Below are 21,670 nucleotides of genomic sequence, written 5' to 3'. Positions count from 1 at the left end.
CCTCGAACGGCACGGGGACGAGTGCCCAACTTCGAAGCAACTTCCGGCGCCGCTGCCTCAAGGCCTTCGGGGCCATAGCCCTACAGTCCAGACATGACCGGGAGTCATGGTCGCGCTCCAGGCAGTAGAGACGGACGTCGTGAGAGTCCGCCACCGACATAATGCGACGGCAGGTCACGCCTGACTTGAAACCAGGCATCCCTACTCGCACCAGAGAAAACAAACACGAGGCAAAAGTCTCAAAAAGATAGTCAAAAAATTATGACTGAGGTACGTGCTCTCACTGGATCTGCGCTTACTGGCGTAGAAAAAGAAAGAACTGACGTCAGTGCGCATGAGTGGTGCCTAAGTAGTCTCCGTGATGTCATCTCAGCGCATACGACGCCAGCGACGGACGTGGAGCCGCACAACACCACCTACTGACGCGCAGGGGTACTGCTAGCAAAACGTTCAGGCTCAAGTCTGAAGCCTGGGGATATTCTAAGGTAAGGAATCAATCACTAACCTGTCTCTTTCAGATTACATATTACTCAGTAATTTTTTTGCATTGGGATATTACACTTAAATTGGCTTACTGCTGTTTGTTAATGTGGACTATTAGACAGAGTGGTGATGTCAGCAGTTTTCTGAATGCATCGTCTTTGAAGTGATTTTACCACTTACCAATGAATCTAATGACCTCTTGAGTCAACAGCCTGACCTGCTCTTCCTCTATGTCATCCGGGGATGCAGGAGTTGCCTTATGTTTTCTACAGGAATCAAAGAGAAAAACGCTGCGATTAAATGCCAACGCAAAGGGGATATCTAGAGTGAGTGGTATGCTCACAAACTGAAGAACTGCTGTAAAGGAGGGAAAAACGATTCAAAAAGGGGGTGGTGATGGACAGAGTATCTGAATTAAGCAAGACACTCCTACCCAGTCAAAAGATCAGGGCTTGATCCATCACCGTTTTTTAGCTCACTGCACCATCCCAGCTCAGAACCCGGCTACATGCAAATTAGTCTGTCCCTGGCCCAGTGCATCATGGGAACAGGGCAGACCAAACTACCAAGCCAATTCTTTACCAGGAAGGAAACAAGCTTCCGGGGACCGGTTTCTGGCATCACAGCCGTCTTCGGCCCGGCTTGCTTGAATCCTGATGGTGCAGTGAGCAAGGGACTCACATCTGAGCATACCCTTCCACACTTGTGGTGGCCAAAACGATTCAAAAAGGGGGTGGTGATGGACAGAGTATCTGAATTAAGCAAGACACTCCTACCCAGTCAAAAGATCAGGGCTTGATCCATCACCGTTTTTTAGCTCACTGCACCATCCCAGCTCAGAACCCGGCTACATGCAAATTAGTCTGTCCCTGGCCCAGTGCATCATGGGAACAGGGCAGACCAAACTACCAAGCCAATTCTTTACCAGGAAGGAAACAAGCTTCCGGGGACCGGTTTCTGGCATCACAGCCGTCTTCGGCCCGGCTTGCTTGAATCCTGATGGTGCAGTGAGCAAGGGACTCACATCTGAGCATACCCTTCCACACTTGTGGTGGCCAAAACGATTCAAAAAGGGGGTGGTGATGGACAGAGTATCTGAATTAAGCAAGACACTCCTACCCAGTCAAAAGATCAGGGCTTGATCCATCACCGTTTTTTAGCTCACTGCACCATCCCAGCTCAGAACCCGGCTACATGCAAATTAGTCTGTCCCTGGCCCAGTGCATCATGGGAACAGGGCAGACCAAACTACCAAGCCAATTCTTTACCAGGAAGGAAACAAGCTTCCGGGGACCGGTTTCTGGCATCACAGCCGTCTTTGGCCCGGCTTGCTTGAATCCTGATGGTGCAGTGAGCAAGGGACTCACATCTGAGCATACCCTTCCACACTTGTGGTGGCCAAAACGATTCAAAAAGGGGGTGGTGATGGACAGAGTATCTGAATTAAGCAAGACATTCCTACCCAGTCAAAAGATCAGGGCTTGATCCATCACCGTTTTTTAGCTCACTGCACCATCCCAGCTCAGAACCCGGCTACATGCAAATTAGTCTGTCCCTGGCCCAGTGCATCATGGGAACAGGGCAGACCAAACTACCAAGCCAATTCTTTACCAGGAAGGAAACAAGATTCCGGGGACCGGTTTCTGGCATCACAGCCATCTTCGGCCCGGCTTGCTTGAATCCTGATGGTGCAGTGAGCAAGGGACTCACATCTGAGCATACCCTTCCACACTTGTGGTGGCCAAAACGATTCAAAAAGGGGGTGGTGATGGACAGAGTATCTGAATTAAGCAAGACACTCCTACCCAGTCAAAAGATCAGGGCTTGATCCATCACCATCTTTTAGCTCACTGCACCATCCCAGCTCAGAACCCGGCTACATGCAAATTAGTCTGTCCCTGGCCCAGTGCATCATGGGAACAGGGCAGACCAAACTACCAAGCCAATTCTTTACCAGGAAGGAAACAAGCTTCCGGGGACCGGTTTCTGGCATCACAGCCGTCTTCGGCCCGGCTTGCTTGAATCCTGATGGTGCAGTGAGCAAGGGACTCACATCTGAGCATACCCTTCCACACTTGTGGTGGCCAAAACGATGCAAAAAGGGGGTGGTGATGGACAGAGTATCTGAATTAAGCAAGACACTCCTACCCAGTCAAAAGATCAGGGATTGATCCATCACCGTTTTTTAGCTCACTGCACCATCCCAGCTCAGAACCCGGCTACATGCAAATTAGTCTGTCCCTGGCCCAGTGCATCATGGGAACAGGGCAGACCAAACTACCAAGCCAATTCTTTACCAGGAAGGAAACAAGCTTCCGGGGACCGGTTTCTGGCATCACAGCCGTCTTCGGCCCGGCTTGCTTGAATCCTGATGGTGCAGTGAGCAAGGGACTCATGTCTGAGTATACCCTTCCACAGACTAATTTGCATATAGCCAGGTTCTGAACTGGGATGGTGCAGTGAGCTAAAAAACGGTGATGGATCAAGCCCTGGTCTGTTGACTGGGTAGGAGTGTTCTGATTAACTCAGATACTCTGTCCATCACCACCCCCTTTTGAAATTAATTTGACCACCATAAGTGTGGAAGGGTATGCTCAGACATGAGTCCCTTGCTCACTGCACCATCAGGATTCAAGCAAACCGGGCCGAAGACGGCTGTAATGCCAGAAACCGGTCCCCGGAAGCTTGTTTCCTTTCCAGTGAAGAATTGGCTTGGTAGTTCGGTCTGCCCTGTTCCCATGATGCACTGGGCCAGGGACAGACTAATTTGCATATAGCCAGGTTCTGAACTGGGATGGTGCAGTGAGCTAAAAAACGGTGATGGATCAAGCCCTGATCTGTTGACTGGGTAGGAGTGTTCTGATTAACTCAGATACTCTGTCCATCACCACCCCCTTTTGAAATTAATTTGACCACCATAAGTGTGGAGGGTATGCTCAGACATGAGTCCCTTGCTCACTGCACCATCAGGATTCAAGCAAGCCGGGCCGAAGACGGCTGTAATGCCAGAAACCGGTCCCCGGAAGCTTGTTTCCTTTCCAGTGAAGAATTGGCTTGGTAGTTTGGTCTGCCCTGTTCCCATGATGCACTGGGCCAGGGACAGACTAATTTGCATATAGCCAGGTTCTGAACTGGGATGGTGCAGTGAGCTAAAAAACGGTGATGGATCAAGCCCTGATCTGTTGACTGGGTAGGAGTGTTCTGATTAACTCAGATACTCTGTCCATCACCACCCCCTTTTGAAATTAATTTGACCACCATAAGTGTGGAAGGGTATGCTCAGACATGAGTCCCTTGCTCACTGCACCATCAGGATTCAAGCAAGCCGGGCAGAAGACGGCTGTAATGCCAGAAACCGGTCCCCGGAAGCTTGTTTCCTTTCCAGTGAAGAATTGGCTTGGTAGTTTGGTCTGCCCTGTTCCCATGATGCACTGGGCCAGGGACAGACTAATTTGCATATAGCCAGGTTCTGAACTGGGATGGTGCAGTGAGCTAAAAAAACGGTGATGGATCAAGCCCTGATCTGTTGACTGGGTAGGAGTGTTCTGATTAACTCAGATACTCTGTCCATCACCACCCCCTTTTGAAATTAATTTGACCACCATAAGTGTGGAAGGGTATGCTCAGACATGAGTCCCTTGCTCACTGCACCATCAAGATTCAAGCAAGCCGGGCCGAAGACGGCTGTAATGCCAGAAACCGGTCCCCGGAAGCTTGTTTCCTTTCCAGTAAAGAATTGGCTTGGTAGTTTGGTCTGCCCTGTTCCCATGATGCACTGGGCCAGGGACAGACTAATTTGCATATAGCCAGGTTCTGAACTGGGATGGTGCAGTGAGCTAAAAAACGGTGATGGATCAAGCCCTGATCTGTTGACTGGGTAGGAGTGTTCTGATTAACTCAGATACTCTGTCCATCACCACCCCCTTTTGAAATTAATTTGACCCCCATAAGTGTGGAAGGGTATGCTCAGACAGGAGTCCCTTGCTCACTGCACCATCAGGATTCAAGCAAGCCGGGCCGAAGACGGCTGTAATGCCAGAAACCGGTCCCCGGAAGCTTGTTTCCTTTCCAGTGAAGAATTGGCTTCGTAGTTTGGTCTGCCCTGTTCCCATGATGCACTGGGCCAGGGACAGACTAATTTGCATATAGCCAGGTTCTGAACTGGGATGGTGCAGTGAGCTAAACAACGGTGATGGATCAAGCCCTGATCTGTTGACTGGGTAGGAGTGTTCTGATTAACTCAGATACTCTGTCCATCACCACCCCCTTTTGAAATTAATTTGACCACCATAAGTGTGGAAGGGTATGCTCAGACATGAGTCCCTTGCTCACTGCACCATCAGGATTCAAGCAAGCCGGGCCGAAGACGGCTGTAATGCCAGAAACCGGTCCCCGGAAGCTTGTTTCCTTTCCAGTGAAGAATTGGCTTGGTAGTTTGGTCTGCCCTGTTCCCATGATGCACTGGGCAAGGGACAGACTAATTTGCATATAGCCAGGTTCTGAACTGGGATGGTGCAGTGAGCTAAAAAACGGTGATGGATCAAGCCCTGATCTGTTGACTGGGTAGGAGTGTTCTGATTAACTCAGATACTCTGTCCATCACCACCCCCTTTTGAAATTAATTTGACCACCATAAGTGTGGAAGGGTATGCTCAGACATGAGTCCCTTGCTCACTGCACCATCAGGATTCAAGCAAGCCGGGCCGAAGACTGCTGTAATGCCAGAAACCGGTCCCCGGAAGCTTGTTTCCTTTCCAGTGAAGAATTGGCTTGGTAGTTTGGTCTGCCCTGTTCCCATGATGCACTGGGCCAGGGACAGACTAATTTGCATATAGTCAGGTTCTGAACTGGGATGGTGCAGTGAGCTAAAAAACGGTGATGGATCAAGCCCTGATCTGTTGACTGGGTAGGAGTGTTCTGATTAACTCAGATACTCTGTCCATCACCACCCCCTTTTGAAAGTAAAGGAGGGAAAAACGGGACGGCTTTGGGTTCTCTGAGTATGCCCCTACCATTTGCCCATTGAATTCTTATACCTTCTTTTCAGTTTATCTTCCATACATTACAGATGTACACACACTACCATTTCAGACCAAAGAAAACAGAATAGGTCAACCGAAAGCCTGTCATGAAATCACACGTTGCCCAATAGGAGTCACAAGCTTCAACACTGAACTGATACATCCATGACCCAGCTCTGACTAAGCTACATGAAAATCCTTCTACCTCTCCATCAGTCAGGGAAGGTGAAAGTTTGAAAGAAGTTGTTTGGGGTCTGGAGGACATGCAAGAAGACGCGACCGGTTTCACACTGGGCTTCTCAGAAACGACGTGCAACAATTCTTAGGATCACACATGCAATAGCTGCTCAAGGGACTGAGCCACAGAACAGTGGACTGTTGGGGTTGAAGAATCATCTGCAGTGTTTGTGTAAGGGAAAAGGAAGAGAGCAGATACCACTTTATCTTGGGGCTCAGGGAGGCTCTTACTTCTTCCGCTGTGCGATTAAATTCCATTCTTTAGTCAGCCTCTGCAAAAACAGAAATGAACATTCAGCTAGACAGTGGGCAACATCTGAACAATTTACATAAACTTTAATAACTAAAACATAAAGAGAAGTGCTCACTATCTGATGTATCCCTCAGCTTCAATCTTTTCATGATGAAAAAAGGCGCCTGGAGCCTTAAGTTTTCAACAATAATTAATGCAAATGCTTACGATTTTAAAACAACACCATATAGTTAATCAGCTGCGATATATTATGGTTCCATTTAACCAGGGCTCACCAGAATAATACCCACATAAAGCACAGAGTGGAACTCTTACTCAGTGGAGCTTTGGGTAGTAGGGTGCCACTTTTTCAACATGCCAAGCTTAGCTAACCTTCTATGCCCCAGTATCTCATGGTAGGGTGGCAATACGTGAATGCACAACTAACAGCATTTCACAAGTGGAAGTTGCAGCTCCTGTGGATGGTGATGTGTTTGATGATTTGAACTCAGCCTTGGAGTCAGAATCTATACATTATACTTTTCTACATAGAGTACTGTGTAAAGTAACAAGAGTGATGTAAAAGCAGAGCTTGATACATTTTCAAAGATAAGTAGTGTACAGTTAGTGGTGTGAAAAAGGATTAAATAGAGGAATATTTGTAAATCACGCTGCCATCTGCTAAAACATACCTGTCATTCGCGCCAATACTGCAAAATTCCACGGTACCACAATGTGAGAAAAGCGTAGAATACCAAAAAAATACAGAACACCACAAAGGTGCCATTAGGGCACAAAAAAAGGAAATAAGCTACAGCGAAGCAAACCTGGATCTCATTAACGTCAAAGGCATCCAGTAGCACTAGTATGGCCTCTGATGCACAAAAAAGGAAAGGAAGGCAGTGTGAGTAGCTGTACAGGCCACTGTCTTTGTAAAGTCAAAGCTCACAACCACAATGGGGAAAGGCAGCATCAGGACACGAAGGACAGAGTATGGGAGTGATAAGAAAATTAACAGCGCAGCGAGCACCATGAGAACATTTGTCAACTTTAGTGAAACGTCAGACGACTGCGATGAGCTGTGCTTTGGCTATTGGCGGCACGGACATTATGGAAGAAGCTTCTTGTGAAATAAAAAGGATAACAAGTTGGATTGTGCAACACCCACAGGTATAGCCCCATATAATCAAGTGAATTGACTTTAGGCAGCAAGGGTGAGGCACGGCATGTGACAAAACTTGTCACAGTGAACCATAATCAACCTCACACACCCCAATAAATACATCACACACAATCAGATAATTAAACAATCAATTGTTCTTTGCCGCACTTTAAATAGTGAACAGTCTACCAATTCATCAACATGCAAAAGACTATGGTATTCAAAATCTGACAAGTACATTGAGCTACCATCCACACAATAAAAGACCTCTGATCAAGGGTTATTAACCGCATGCGCGCTAGCGGTTTTCCCGCTGCGCGCTGCGTTTAAAAAAAACCTGCGTTACGTGACGAGCTCAGCTCGTCATCCGCGTAGCGCAGGTTACGCCCATGACGAGCTGAGCTCGTCATGAGCGTAGAAGGGGTTAATAACCACACGGATACAAAAGCAAGCATAAGCGCAAGTAAACTTGGCAACCCTGAGAAACTTCCCACCCCAAAGAAGAGTGGGTACAGGAAGGCTAGGCATAGCATATTGGATTTGTGCTGCTGAATGTTAAAGTACTATTGCCTACAGAGCAGGACATCAAACTGGTTATGAAGACAGCAGCAACAGTAAAGCTAACTGATCATACAAAACTTGATGCTGCATCCAGCTTCACCATGCCAGGCAACAGACAGCAGGAAAAGGAGTAGCAGCAGCAACTGACAGGAAAAAAAGCCACAGCTACGAGGAAGAACCCACAGGAAAAAGGACATTGGAGAGGCAACAGCATATCACCAATGTTCGAAACACTTGTGAGCTTCATCCAAAGCCAAAGAAAAGGCCATGGGCACTCTGGAGGCTCAAAAAGGAGCATCTGTGTTCACTCGTCCGCCCTGTTGACCAGTGACTTGACTGGTATCTGCATAATTCATTTGAGTTTACAGGACGATGCCACACGTGCCCAAACATTCCTTCAGCCAGCAGTCATTGACAAGTTGGAAGTCTTGCGATCCCTCCTAAAAAGAAATAGGAGACATCTAATACCATTGGCTGTACAATTAATTGTTACCGTATGCAATACTACCCAATGCAAATGTTCTGTTTTGATGACATGTAATCCACTGTATGTGATAATCTATTCACAGCAATATATTACCTGCCTATGCATTTGATGTTGCCTTGAAGTGCCGTTCAGTATCAGCTATCATTCACAGGACCAAGCTGCTTGTTTGCTCTTTGGCACAACACATTTAGAATTAATGTAAGAGCTACTTACCTCCGATAACAACGTATCTGGTAGAGACGTTGTCTAGCTGCAGATTCCTTAACGTAGAATTATCCCCAGGCGTGAGACTGGATCCGGAAATTTTTAGCAGCAGCACCTCTGTGCGCCGTGGCACGGCGCCACACAACCCCGCCCTGACGTCGTCCACGTACGTGATGTCAGCGAGGTCATATAAGTCCCTCCCGGCGCGCTGACGGCAGTTTCCTTCGGAGAAACTTTTCCGCAGCACAACGCGGAGCCACCAACAAATATCTGTGAAAGTATAGGAACAGTGTGCGAAGGATGAAAAATCTGTGAAATAAAAAAAGGGGGATGGTGCAAGACACCATCGTAAAAAACAGAATCAGACACTGCCTACGTATAAGTGAAACAGCTATAAGAAAGAACCCTGCAAGGCGAAGTGAAGACCCTCCCCCAAGTGCAATAAGGGAAGAATATCTCAACAGACAGAAATAGACTGTTATTATCATGTAGAACTGAGCACAGAAAGAACAACCGTCCACTGCAGGACGGTATGAAAAGACTGGCACTTCCCCTACAGTAAAGGAGGTCTGATACAGAGCTCAACAGATCCCCCAAGAAGACGACAATAGAGGAGACAAGAGCCCTGAGTAACTAGAGAAGGTGGGAGGGAGGGAAGACAGCAGGAGAAGAAAAGAAGAAAAAGAGGAATCTCCTGATGAAGGGGAATGAAAGGGCACCATTTTACAGGTAAGAAGCCCCTTGGAGGGAGCTAGCCGCATATGGCAATTCTCAAAGGGGCGCAAACATGTGAGCACCTGTGAGAGAAAAACAAATGGCAACTGAGGAGGCCAGCGGAGAACACCACTAGACAAGGTCCTCGCAGAACGGGGAGGCTGGGTGGGCGTTAAGGAATCTGCGGCTAGACAACGTCTCTACCAGATACATCGTTATCGAAGGTAAGTAACTCGTACATCTGATGGAGACATCTAGCCGCAGCTTCCTTAACTTGTAATAGATACCACTGCCATAACCCAAAAGGGAGGCGGGTCTGTGACAGAACAACAGAAAGCGCCAAGCATCTGATTCGGCAACAGAGTGACGGATAAAGGGGGATAGCTGTGGCAGAACAGCCCAACAGCAGCCCCAGCAGCTTGAAGAGCAGAAGTAACAGGATAGAAGATATCCGAAAAACATGCCAGAATGGCGCCACACCATACCCGTATAAAAAACGACAGGCAGAACTGCATGAGCCCTATACCAGAGCAAGGAAAGAGAGAGGAAGAAGGATCACTCTTCACCTAAATGGAGCACGATGAGTGCACTGACCCAAGCTTGAAATGAACTTGAAGAGATGCAACCAGCGCCTAACAGACTAGCCTATAGAAGGAAGCCGAAGGAGAGGGTGTAAAGAGCCAGAACCTGAGCAACGCGTTGGGAATAGCCAGCAGCACGAGAAGCATGCCAAGTGTACACCCAACCCCAAAAAGGGTAATGAAGGGCAATAGCATAAATCCCCAATCCACCGGAGCAGGTAGAATATGCCGCCGGCAAACTGCCATAGAGATTTAAAGTGGCTTACACAGGAACAGAAGAGTGCCCAACCGGGCAGCATGAAGCCTAAGTGAGAAACAACCCACAATATAGACTTGCAGACAGTAATCAATGACCACTGCCATCAGAAGAACTGTCCCCCATTACATCGATGTAAACACATCGCATTGTCGTTGGCATCGCAGACTTTTAGGGCGCATGCTACAACGGCGCCATGGCATTAACATCGCATGGAATTACAACGCATGCGATGTTAACATGCCATTACAACGCAAGACTTTCATAAAAACAGAACTTTTAAGGATGCAAACGGAAACGGACTAACATTTATGTTACAAGCTAATAAATATTACATATACGGAAACGGACTAACATTTATGTTAGCTAATAAATATTACATATACGGAAACGGACTAACATTTATGTTACAAGCTAATAAATATTACATATACAAAACAAGTGACACAAAACGGAAAAGGGGTGACACAAAACTTTTCAATTAGAATAATTTACAATTATACTAAACGGAAACAGTAAATATTATATATACAAAACGGAAAAGGGGTGACACAAAACTGAGAGAATGTGGCCGGACGGATAGCTCTGCCGACTTTGGTGTTATCAACCACGGTTCGAGCCTCCTATCAACTCACCAAAAGTAAAAGTGCAGCGCTACATTACATTTTTATTACTGGTGCAGCGCTACATTACATTTTTATTACTGTATGGATGGATGCATGGATGGGTGTATGGGTGGATGGATGCATGTATAGGTGGATGGATGAATGGATGGATGGCTGTATGGATAGATGCATGGATGGGTGTATGGGTGGGTGGATGCTGTGTGGTGGGTGGATGGATGCATGGATAGGTGCTGGATGGATGAATGCGGAAAAGCCACGCAGCGCTAGATATGTTATAATGGCGCAGATGTCAGATTTAATGAATGGGTGGCGGATGGCAGAGTGGATGGATGCATGAATGAAGGCTGGGTGGAAAAATGTGTGTGGTGGGTGGATGGATGGATGAATGGATGGCGGATGGATGAATGGATGGCTGTAAGGATGGATGCATGGATGGGTGGATGAATGGATGGCGCATGGATGAATGGATGGCTGTATGGATGGATGGGTGGATGAATGGATGGCGCATGGATGAATGGATGGCTGTATGGATGAACGGATGGCGGGCTGCATGTCTCATTGTGTTGGATAATGGCATGGAAGGGGAGTGGAGGCCTCTATGTCGCTATGGGTTCAGGCAGTATTAAAAAATCTCGCAAACATGATATCATGTTGATTAGTTGAAGATGAGTAGGAATAAGACAGGGCTTGAGGTATTCAGAATGAGGCACATGAGCACCTTTGCCCTTCCTTCTACAGCTGCAAGTATTCCACGCACATTCCAATGTTTGCTTCTTCACTGCAGCCTCGATACCTTTACCCCCCTTTACCCACCGCAACAAATCTTGCTGTTTGGAATCGCATTGACCGTATTCATATTGCGCTTGCTACCCCTTAGCCGGAATACATTAGGAGTCAGTGCTCTCTATCTCAATCTCCCCGCAGCTCTCTTTACACTCACCACTCAGTGCCTTCCTTGAATGATCATTCTTCCTGCACTTTCTTCCTTATGATCCGCACCAACCAGTTAGGCCCTCTCCACCACTCGTCCCCTGCTTACCGCCAAGCAGCAGCCCAGCCCAGCCGTCCCTCAGTTCTCTCACCACCACTTCCTTACACTGCCTTTCCTCGTCAATAACAATGCCTTGTTCTGTTCCTTCCTAGAGGATTGCTCTAAATGCAGATTACCATTATTTTGATACTAGCAGCCCGCCCCGGCGGTGCCCGGGGCAGAAGGGGGCTGGGGGCAGCATTTTCAGCTTTTGTGCAGTACCGGCCGGGCCCCCGCCCGCCCCGACATTGCCTAGACCGCCTCCCGCCCCCCGCCCCCCGCCCCCCACCCGCCTGCCTGCCTGCCTCCCGCCTCTGCCTTACCTGTGGTTCCCGAGTTTACCTTGCCAAAAGGTTTCTGTTCTCTCTTTATACTAGTAGTATAGATAGATATAGATTTGTTGAGCGTAACGTTCACTCTGATCAAGTTTCTTGGCGCTGTAGAATGAAGGTCCTTGGAGAATACCGTTTGTAGACGTTAGGCCTCTCTAGGAATCAGGGCTGCGTCTCAGAAAAGATGAAATGCCATCTCCAGCGGTGACACTGGTATCTCCCACTGCAGTAAATAGAATCTCCAGGAATACAGGCCTCGCCAGGCTAAACGTTAAATATAGTGTCAGCAAATAAAGGATTTGCGTGCCAAAAGATTAAATAGCCTTTGTCGGCATAAATGATTCACACCGCTTTAGAATAAATAGTCTGAAGGAATAAAGCATTCACCTCCCGGCGGATTTCACAGAGTAAACGGCTCACCTTCCTAAACATTAAATATAATGTACGCAAATAAAGGGCTCTCCTTACTACAGATTACAGGGAGTCTCTCGCAATAAATAATCACATCCCATTGGAATAAATAGTTGGCAAGAATAAAGTCGCTGTCTACCAACGGGTTAGCTTGAGCCCCAGGCACCCAGGCAGTATCTTCCAGTACATCACACAGGATGTGCGTCTGTAACAGGCCCGGCTCCAGGAATTTTTATTTGGGTGGGCCAAGGGTGCATTTGGGTGGGCCACTGCGGACTCGATTTGTCGCATATATGTCTGGGCAGGCCTGCTTCAGAGCCCGCCTTTATCACTTCTTAGTCTTACAAGGCCCAGTAAGACGCACTCTTTTCCAAACCTCTTTCTATGTATGATCACTCTCAAAAAATGTTTTTTCCATGTAATGTTCCTTTGATGGGAAGAGGAGGTTTCTGAGGTGGGAATATCAGGCAAGTGACACTTAGCAGGCTCCCTCTGTGCGAGCCTTCACAGAGAATCCCTCTTCTTTACTACCTCGACCTGACCCCAGACTCTGCCACGCATGCCTTACAGGTTTGATTATCCACTACTCCTCTCCAGTGCACCTTATCTCACAGCTAACCTTGGGCCCCAGCCCCATATCAGGCACCATTGGGCTCCACTTTCATTTTTCCGGGTAAAAAGTAAACACTAGTAAAGTCACCTTCAAACTTAAAATATTGAATGTAGCAGTAAATATAATTAGTACGCACTTTAAAGTATGTTCCACAGTAGCCCTTATGACCCGGCTGCTAAATAAATAAACAACAACAGAAAGGCCATGACAGGGCTGGCTTTAGTGCTGATGCAAAAGTCTTTTTTGGTGCCACACCAATTACCTCTTTCTCCGTAAATACCTTTACAACCACCTTCCAACAGTGCCCCTCATCTCTCCGTAGCCCCCCTCATTGACCACCTTCTCAAACTCCCTCACTGCTACCCTCCAACAAAGCCCCTCATCTCTCCGTAGCCCCTCCCCCTCATGACCTCCTCCTCAGACTCCTTCACTACCACCCTCCTCCAGCGCCACTCATCTCTCCATAGCCCTTCCCTCAAATGCATTTCATTTGTTGTATAACGCTACTCATATCAGTGTAGGGTGTCACAGTACTTTACATCACGCACACATTATACAGAGACAATCAATCATACAAGTATGTAAATCAGTCTATAGGGAATGTCACATAAGCCATTGAGGATTACAAGGTGCAGGAATCACGTCATCCATACTGGTGGACAGGATATTTTAAGAGGGTTTGGTCTGGGAAAAGACAACCGTAGGATTTAAAGAGAATTTCATGAGGGTCAGCTTTACTGATAAAAATGTATATCTTCCCAAAAATACTCATTTTGGCAACATTAGAATAATGAAAGACTGAGGAAGTTCTAACTATATCACAAAACAAAAAAAGCAAAGTTCTAACTCTACCATTCAGGTTTGTATGCAGTTCTTTGGTGACAGTTCATTGGTCACTGTTTTATGTTAGGGTTGTAACTTCTGAACTGCAAGTAACAGAATGATCTCTGTGACAAAGGCAGTAACCCACTGAGCTTCCACATAAAATACAGTTCATCGCATTTAAAACCGACTAACAGACAAATGATTGTTCTCCAGCAGGATCATTAATCACCAGGCCCACCCTCTAGAACCGGGCCTGGTCTGTAATATCCCGCGCTTCAGTATTTATGGCAGCAGCTAGGATACACACCCCTCAAAAAAAGAAATAAAAATATAAGATTTTGTGTTGGGGGAACTGGTGGTGGGGGGGGGGGGGGGGGGAGGCAGGGGCGGGTTCAGGCGGCAAATAACAAAAACCGCGTTGTTTTCCACTCCGACGTAATGTTCTGCGGGGTGATGTTCGGGCCAATAGGAATGAATGTAATCGCGTTGCCAAGGTGAGCGATGTGTTGACTCACGATGTAATGGTCGAGCCGATGTGATAGACGCGATGTAAATGCACGCGATGAGTGTGGCCGCGATATAGCGTCATACATCCGTCCCGCAGGCGTAGCTTTAACAAGAGTAGGTGAGAATTTGGAAAAAAGGCATATCCGAAGGAAGAGACCAAAAACACCAAGTTAACGAATGGTGGGAAGAGTCTCAGAATCTAAGACCAACACTCCAGAAAGACACGTACAGTGTCAAACACCAAAAAGGGAGCATATGTCAATTTGGGAAATCACTCCAGTAAGCGGAAGCAAGGAGGAACCTACGGGCATCTTGCAACAACTCAGAAAAGATCCCCCACACATGGAGATATTAGTCCAGACCTTGCAGCCTCGACAAGAGGTGGCGACGTAGGAAGAGGATACCAAGGCAACCGGCATGTAGACATAAATGTATAAACATACAATTATGTAGAGACAGAACTAGCCAGGAGCATGAACATGTATATACCGGACCATACCTATAACAGTAAGGACAGGCAGGAGCCATTTTTGAAGAGGAGACCATGAAACCCCGAAAGGAGGTGGATGACCATGGCGTAAGCAGATGGCACCACGGAAAAACATAAAACACCGTACAACGGACCACCAAGCGACGCATGGAGCCCACAGGATCTCCAGGCCCAGGTGAGATAAGCAAGGCTATATAATAGCGTACAAGTACCCCACATGGAGTATGCATACCCCAAACAACGGGGAACACCTCTTAGGGGAATAAGCCATGCCAAAAGAACGTAGTAACAAACCGAACCCGTGAACTGAGTTCCGTGCGTAATTACGTTACCGAGCTGAGCAACCGGCTGAATTGGGCACAGTCAGAGGACACAGCAACCAGTGGAACAGGACCACAGAAGGTCAACAGGCAGCTGAAAGCATAACGCATCCAAGGGATGCCAATAAAAGGGTAAGCACCCTTGACCACAGAAAAAGTAGACGTAAGGCTCACTGCCCATGCTAAACACAGAGTGCATCTAAAGGATGCAAAATGAAAAAGTACCACAGAAGACAGCCTAAAAGGACCTAAGTGGGAGGAAGAAAGCCCGCCAGGAGCCAGTGAACGTCCGACTCGCCGTGAGCACCAAAGAGCAAAACCCCATCAAAGGGTAAGTCAACCAGACGCTCCCGGATATTTTCAGGGAAGACGCTATCTTGCAACCAAGCGTGACACCTTAAGGCAACAGAACTCGCCATGGCTCGGCCCAAAGAGTCCACATTATCGAAGGCTGAACGGATTGTGAATTCGGCAAGGTCGCGGCCATCCCGGATGAGGTGAAGGAGATCAACGTGAGCACCTTCAGAGGTGGCAGGAAGCAAAGACTCTGCAGAGTCCCACAGGGCAGAGGTAGCTCGAGCCAAAACACACTTTATTTAAGGATCGTAGGGCAGCACTAGTGCATGCAAAGATGTTCCTACCCCATGACTCAAGCCACCTGGAATCCCTAGAGGGAGGAAGCGTTAGAGGGGGCAGAGAAGGAAAGGCAGTCTGCACCACAAACCCCTGCGCATAAAAGTGCACAAAAAGACAAACCGGATCATGTGGAGCTGGACGGTGGTGGTACCAAACTGAACGAGCCACTGGGTCACCTGAAGCAGGTCGGACCCAGGTACCCAAAAGGGCATCATAAAGGGATGCCTCAAAAGGCAAAAGCGGCTCCACATTTCCGGATCCACGGTGGAGGACCTCAAGTAAGGGTCCACAGAAAAAGGGGTAGAGGGGAATTGCATATTTAAAATGCGGGTGGCTAATGAGATCACTCTCTAAAAAGCCACACCAGCCTCGGTAGCCCTCTGCGGAGGGGACAACAGCTCATCAGTGGGGGAGGGTTGGAAACTGACCCTCCCAAGACATGGAGGGTGCGCCCAATGCCCCACGGAAGGAAGCCCCATGGAAGAATGAGGATCCTGATGGGGCTCCTGGGGAGGCGAACAGCCTGCCGGATCTGGGAGCTCCTGAGGAGGCTCCACAAATTCCAAGGGGGGCACTGGTAACACTAGCTCCGGTGACGCCAGACAGGAGGGCGGCGACAAACTTTCTCCAGAGGCCTCTATAGAAGAGTCCACAATTCAGTGTCGACACAATGCCAAAACGATGCGTGCCGGCGCCGATCGTGCCTCGTCAGACTCAGCAGCATCCGGCATCCAGTCAGTGCCAAAACTATGACAAGCTCCCCCTCTGAAGAATGAGAGGGCAATCTTACGGTCCCACCCCGGCACTGGTTCCGCCTCACCCAGAACAGGCTTCGAGTCCGGAGAAAGGAGCGGAGGCGGAGCCGAGCCTCCGGAACAGCGCTGACCCCGGTTCCGGACAGGAGGCTGCCTGCCCGGAAGGCTGGGGCGTGCTCAAGTCAGAGCTATGAGCACCCCGGGAACCACCTGCGGTGCCACAGGGAGCCCCGCAGGGCTATGCAGTGCGGCAGAGGCGCCGTGGGTCATAGAGGGGGACCCAACTAGGCCGCGCCCTAATGACACCACATCTTCCTGGGAGGCAAAGGCTCAGTAGGCGCCGGGGGGCGAACCAGCCGGCGAGTCCATCGGAGACCCCACAAGAAGCGGAGGTCCCGAGGATGCCACAGGAACGGGAGAGGACCCAAGGGAGGCCTGCAAAGCTGTAGCATAGGCCTCCATTTTGGCCTGAGTCACCCCCCACACCCGGAAAGGGCGGATAGAGGGGGGGACAACCGTCGGGTGTGCACGTTCAGAATGTTCCGAGAACCAGTGCCCCTGACAACAGAAGGTGAGGTTGAAGACCTAGGCGACAAGCGCCTCAACTTACCAAGTGAAAAACGACGGCCCCGGACCCCAGAGGGCGACTGATGGCGGAACCGAACAGTAGAGGGACCTGCAGTCAACGAAGAGGGCGGGGGGGTGGCGAGATGACTCCGACCGGGACAGCCATGCCGAAAGAAGATTCATACGGCACTCCCGCCGAGACTTCGGTTTCAGACGTTGGCAGGCTTCACAGTCCGTGCAGTCATGGTGCTCGCCGAGACACCACATACAAATAAGATTCGGGTCCGTCGCGGGCATTTGCCGCGAACAGGAATTACAAGATTTAAAGCCCGAAGGCATGACACACTGTTCCCGATGCGAAGCGTCGCAAATGAGGCTTGACAACAGGCCAGAGGAGCTCACTCCGGATCAGTGTTGCACGCGGAATAGAAGGAAACTGACGTTAGCGCGCCGGGAGGGACTTATATGGCCTCGCTGACGTCACGTACGTGGACAACGTCAGTACTGGGCCGTGTGGCGCCGTCCCCGGCACGCAGAGGTGTTGCTGCAAAAATTTTCTAGATCCACGCTTGGGGATATTCTAAGTTAAGGAATCTGCGGCTAAATGTCTCTATCAGATATGTGAAGACGCAATCACACCATAGGCAGAATAGTACCTAGGCTTCCTACATAATGTGGTCTTACAAATAATTAACTATCTACAATGCTGCTATGTATTTTTTCCATGAACGTGCATCACATACCTTACATAGTGTGCCCCCCTCGAAGTGTTTTGTGGAACAGTGTAACCAGCCCCCACATGGTTTTGTATGTAGTATGTGTATGGTTGCATGTTTTGCCTGGAGCATAAATAAGGTACTAAGGGTGGTGTGAAGCCATTGAATCCTGCTCTTCAACCCTCCAAATAGTTGTTCAATGTTACTCTTTGGCTACCTATGTGTATTATTCTATCATGATCTTGTTGATGCATGTTACTAATGGTAATTGACTTACCTGCAGGTTTTCACTGGAAGAAGTTATCTGCTTCTTGTTACAATGTAGCTCATACTGTCATCACCAATGATCCATAGTCTTGGCAGTTGGGATGTTTTCAGGGCTCTTGGCTTGCTGCAGTGCCTCGACATCAGAGCTGTGAGAGTCAGGATATCTTTTTTTTGACGTCCTCATTCATCCACAATATGCTTTAGGTTCAAGAAGCGAGTATTCCTACCAGCTAAAGTACCACAAATATTGTGTGACCCCGGTCACTCCTCAAGGAAGGGAAAGATATCGTTTATCTCCGGGTCCACAATCTCGGCTTCTTGGTTGGCGTCTACCACTTAGCCTTGATTCTACTCTTAATCTGTTGCTTTTCTCCTCTTTAATATAGAAGTGGCCCAGCCATCTGAGCGACCTCTAAAGCATATTTTTAATCATTGGACCAAGAACACAAAGGGAGGAACGTAACACAGAAAAGCAGAAGGGAAATAACAGGAGGCAATATACATCAAAGGAAAAAGGGGTGGGGAATATACATTTTGTGTGTGATTTAGCTATGTTCCCTTTGAGATGCCAGACTTTGAGATCCCAAATTTCCCAATAGTTAGTTTTTCTGTTATGTTAACAGGATTGATCTAGTAAGGACACCTCTTTCGTAGGGGAGCAGGGTGAAATCCATTTAATACAAAGTTCTCTACGAGCTAGCAAAATCAAAGTGAAGAAGAGTGTGTTATGCTTTTTTGTTAGTGGGCGAGTTGCTAAGTCCCCTGGTATTATTCCAACGATTATAGATAGTATAGTTAATTCTATTTGAACCCCCATAATGTCTGATACGGTCTTACCAACTTTCTGCCAAAATGGATGTATTGCAGGGCAGCTCCATAACATATGAACATCGTTTGCATTGTCTTCCCCGCATTTTGAACAATTCTTGATCCCCCGGCTCCCCATTCTCGATATTTTCTGTGGTGTCCAGTAGGCTTTATGTACTGTAAAGAGGTGATTATTTTTTAACGGTGCAGAAATCACAGAAGACCATAAAAGAGACCTAGATACTCGCCCTGTTTTTTCAAGATCTCCGTTCGGCAGGTCCTTCTTCCAGATCTCTGTAAATGAGCCTGCATCTCTTCTCCACCTTGAACCAATAGCCAATACCACTCTGACACTTCTTTTGATTTTTTTTTGTAGAGAACATATCTTTTAGGCCAGGTCCGGTTTTCCCTCTAATTCTTTTCTTACAGATTTTACCGAGCTTAGCAGTTGATAATACTTGAATTTCGAGACTGAGTCCTCGCAGATCGTTGAGAAGTGAGGCCAGGATATTAATTCAGCGTCAACTATTAGTTGGCTCCATACGCTAAGGCCAAATGTGTGGAGGGAGTAGCAAGGGCATCTCCCAAGCACAGCGGTATGCCTGGAGAGTCCCATATAGGTGCGGCATCTTTATAATACAGGATATTCAAAAGTCGTCTCACCTGATACCAAAGCTTCGTAGCTGCACCAAAAATCTTTAATTTGCCTTTCTTAAAGAATTTTGGGAGGCCGAATTTTAGTAAGAAGCACCCTGCTTGCTCAGATAAGTCCATTGTTAAGGCCTTATACCGTGGGGAGAAGGTTGAACTCTCCATCAGCAATTGAATGAAGCTTTTTCAGTGAAAGGCACAGAAGTACAAATATAAATCGGGAGTAGCTATGCCTCCGTAGGCGTTCTTCTTTCTGAATTTCTTGAGGGAGATTCTTGGATTATTATTTCCCCAAATAAAACTGGAGAAAAGCCCTTGCACTTTCTTAAACCAAATTTTGGGAAAATCTAGTGGGATTGTATTAAACAAGAAAGTGCATTTCAGTAGAATTGACATCTTTAATAGGTTGGACTTGCCAAGAAAAGAGAGTGAGAGAGCACCCCAAGATTGAAGTTATCTGACCTTCTTTGTAATGCTGTCAAAATTAACTTGAGCTATCTTATCAATATTTTGAACTATCTTAACACCCAAATATCTGATTTTTTTTCTTCGTATAATCACTCCTAAAAAAGGTGTTCCATTTCATCAACTCTATTTTTTGTTGATTAATCATATAGCCCAAAACTCTCCCGAAACTCTCTATCTCCGGCCATATCTCTGGGAATGATCTCTCTAGGTCTCCAGTATATATTATGAGGTCATCAGCATATAGCCCAATTTTCTTTTCCCAGCCATTACAGTTGAAGGGAATAATACTTTGGCAGGCTCTAAGTTTACATGTAAGGGGTTCAATATAGATATTAAAAAGCAGGGTATAAAGGGGACAACCCTGTCAGGTCCCTCCTCCTATTTGTATTGATCTTGTGAGTTTACCATTAATAAGAATTGTAGCTGATGGGTTTTTATATATAGCTTTGATTGCTTTTAAGAAAATGTCACCTAAGTTAAGGCACTGAATCGTTTTAAAAAGGAAGAGCCAGTTGACCCGATCGAATGCTTTAGCAGCATTGAATGTCAATACAGCTAAAGGGGTCTTGTATGTTTGCGCCATGTCTATTGCCCCGATTAGATAATGTGTTGAGTCGCTAAGCTGCCTCCCCTTTCATAAACCCTTTTTGGTCTGGGTGTATTAGTGACCCTATTCTTTTATCCAGGTGTTTAGTGATAACCTGGGTGTATATATTTTATGATCGCCATTCAGAAGCGAGATCGGCCTGCAGGATTCACAGGATCTTGATTTTTATTTGGATTTAGTATAAACGTTATGGTAGCATCTTCCGATGATACAGGGAGAGCCTGTCCCTCAATAAAGGATGAGTTAAACAGTACAACCAGAAAAGGCACCAATTCTTCCTTTAAGATGACGTAGATCTCATTTGGGATAGAGTCAGGGCAGACAGCTTTCCCCTTTTTTAAGGTGTTAATAATTTGGGTGACTTCTGTGGAAAAGTAAATTTTGCCATGTTATATGTGCCTACGTGTTCCCCATGTTATGTCATATGTGCATGATCGATATGCATGTATTCCCCTCTGATCGATTAAAGACTCAATTACAGTTGTGTCCATCTCTAGTATGTCAGTTTCCAGTTCTCGTGAATACAACGAATATCAGGCCTATGTAAAGCTACGTTGCCACATTTTACAGTGTGCACGTTAATTCATTGAATTATCCCCGTTTCTAGGCCTCAAAAGGGCCCGGACTCAGATTCAGCTCCTGTCTCCTGAACCCTCTCCGAGGAGCGATACAGCCCCCACCTGTATCCCTGACCCTTAGCTTACTTTCATGCCTCACAGTGCCCGGCTCGGCCTGGCTCTGCCTCTTAGTCTGCCAAGAGTATGTTATGTTTCTAGTTATCAGTCCAGCCCTCCTTCTCTGCATTCCTAAGCTACTGAATCGCATCAATAGTTTCCGTCATGGTCTAGCCTTTATGTCTCCATGTAAGAGAAATACTGTATTCATATTCATAGAATATTCCTCACACACACACTACATGTAGAATTATGCATGCACCAGTCTTAGTGTCTGTTAGCCTTTGCCCTGATAACTCTTGGATTCTATCAACATGTTCTCTAAACAACAGATACTAGATATGCCTGGGTACATGTCGCTCTGACACTCCAGACTTTCGTCTCCTCTTCTAGCGCAGAAGTCATAGCCCCAGTTCTCCCTGGTAACACG

At 47.3% G+C, this 21,670-nt stretch overlaps 1 protein-coding gene across 2 annotated transcripts in view; it reads right to left on the bottom strand.

Annotated features, from left to right (window-relative positions):
- The window catches only part of LOC144762304 (exportin-5-like), a 2,548,278-nt gene that overhangs the window by 517,136 nt on the left and 2,009,472 nt on the right, over positions 1–21,670 (bottom strand). For both annotated transcript variants that reach the window (XM_078647452.1, XM_078647453.1), the window contains 2 exons: positions 5,973–6,013; positions 664–749 (listed from right to left, as the gene is read on the bottom strand). In XM_078647452.1, coding sequence (XP_078503578.1) covers positions 664–749; positions 5,973–6,013 — 127 coding nt within the window. The remainder of the gene's footprint in view (positions 1–663; positions 750–5,972; positions 6,014–21,670) is intronic.

This window comes from Lissotriton helveticus, chromosome 6, assembly GCF_964261635.1.
Source record: "Lissotriton helveticus chromosome 6, aLisHel1.1, whole genome shotgun sequence".
NCBI classification, from domain to species: Eukaryota; Metazoa; Chordata; class Amphibia; order Caudata; family Salamandridae; genus Lissotriton; species Lissotriton helveticus.
Note: the sequence above shows the minus strand (reverse complement) of the source record. Positions and strands in the feature narration are given on the sequence as shown.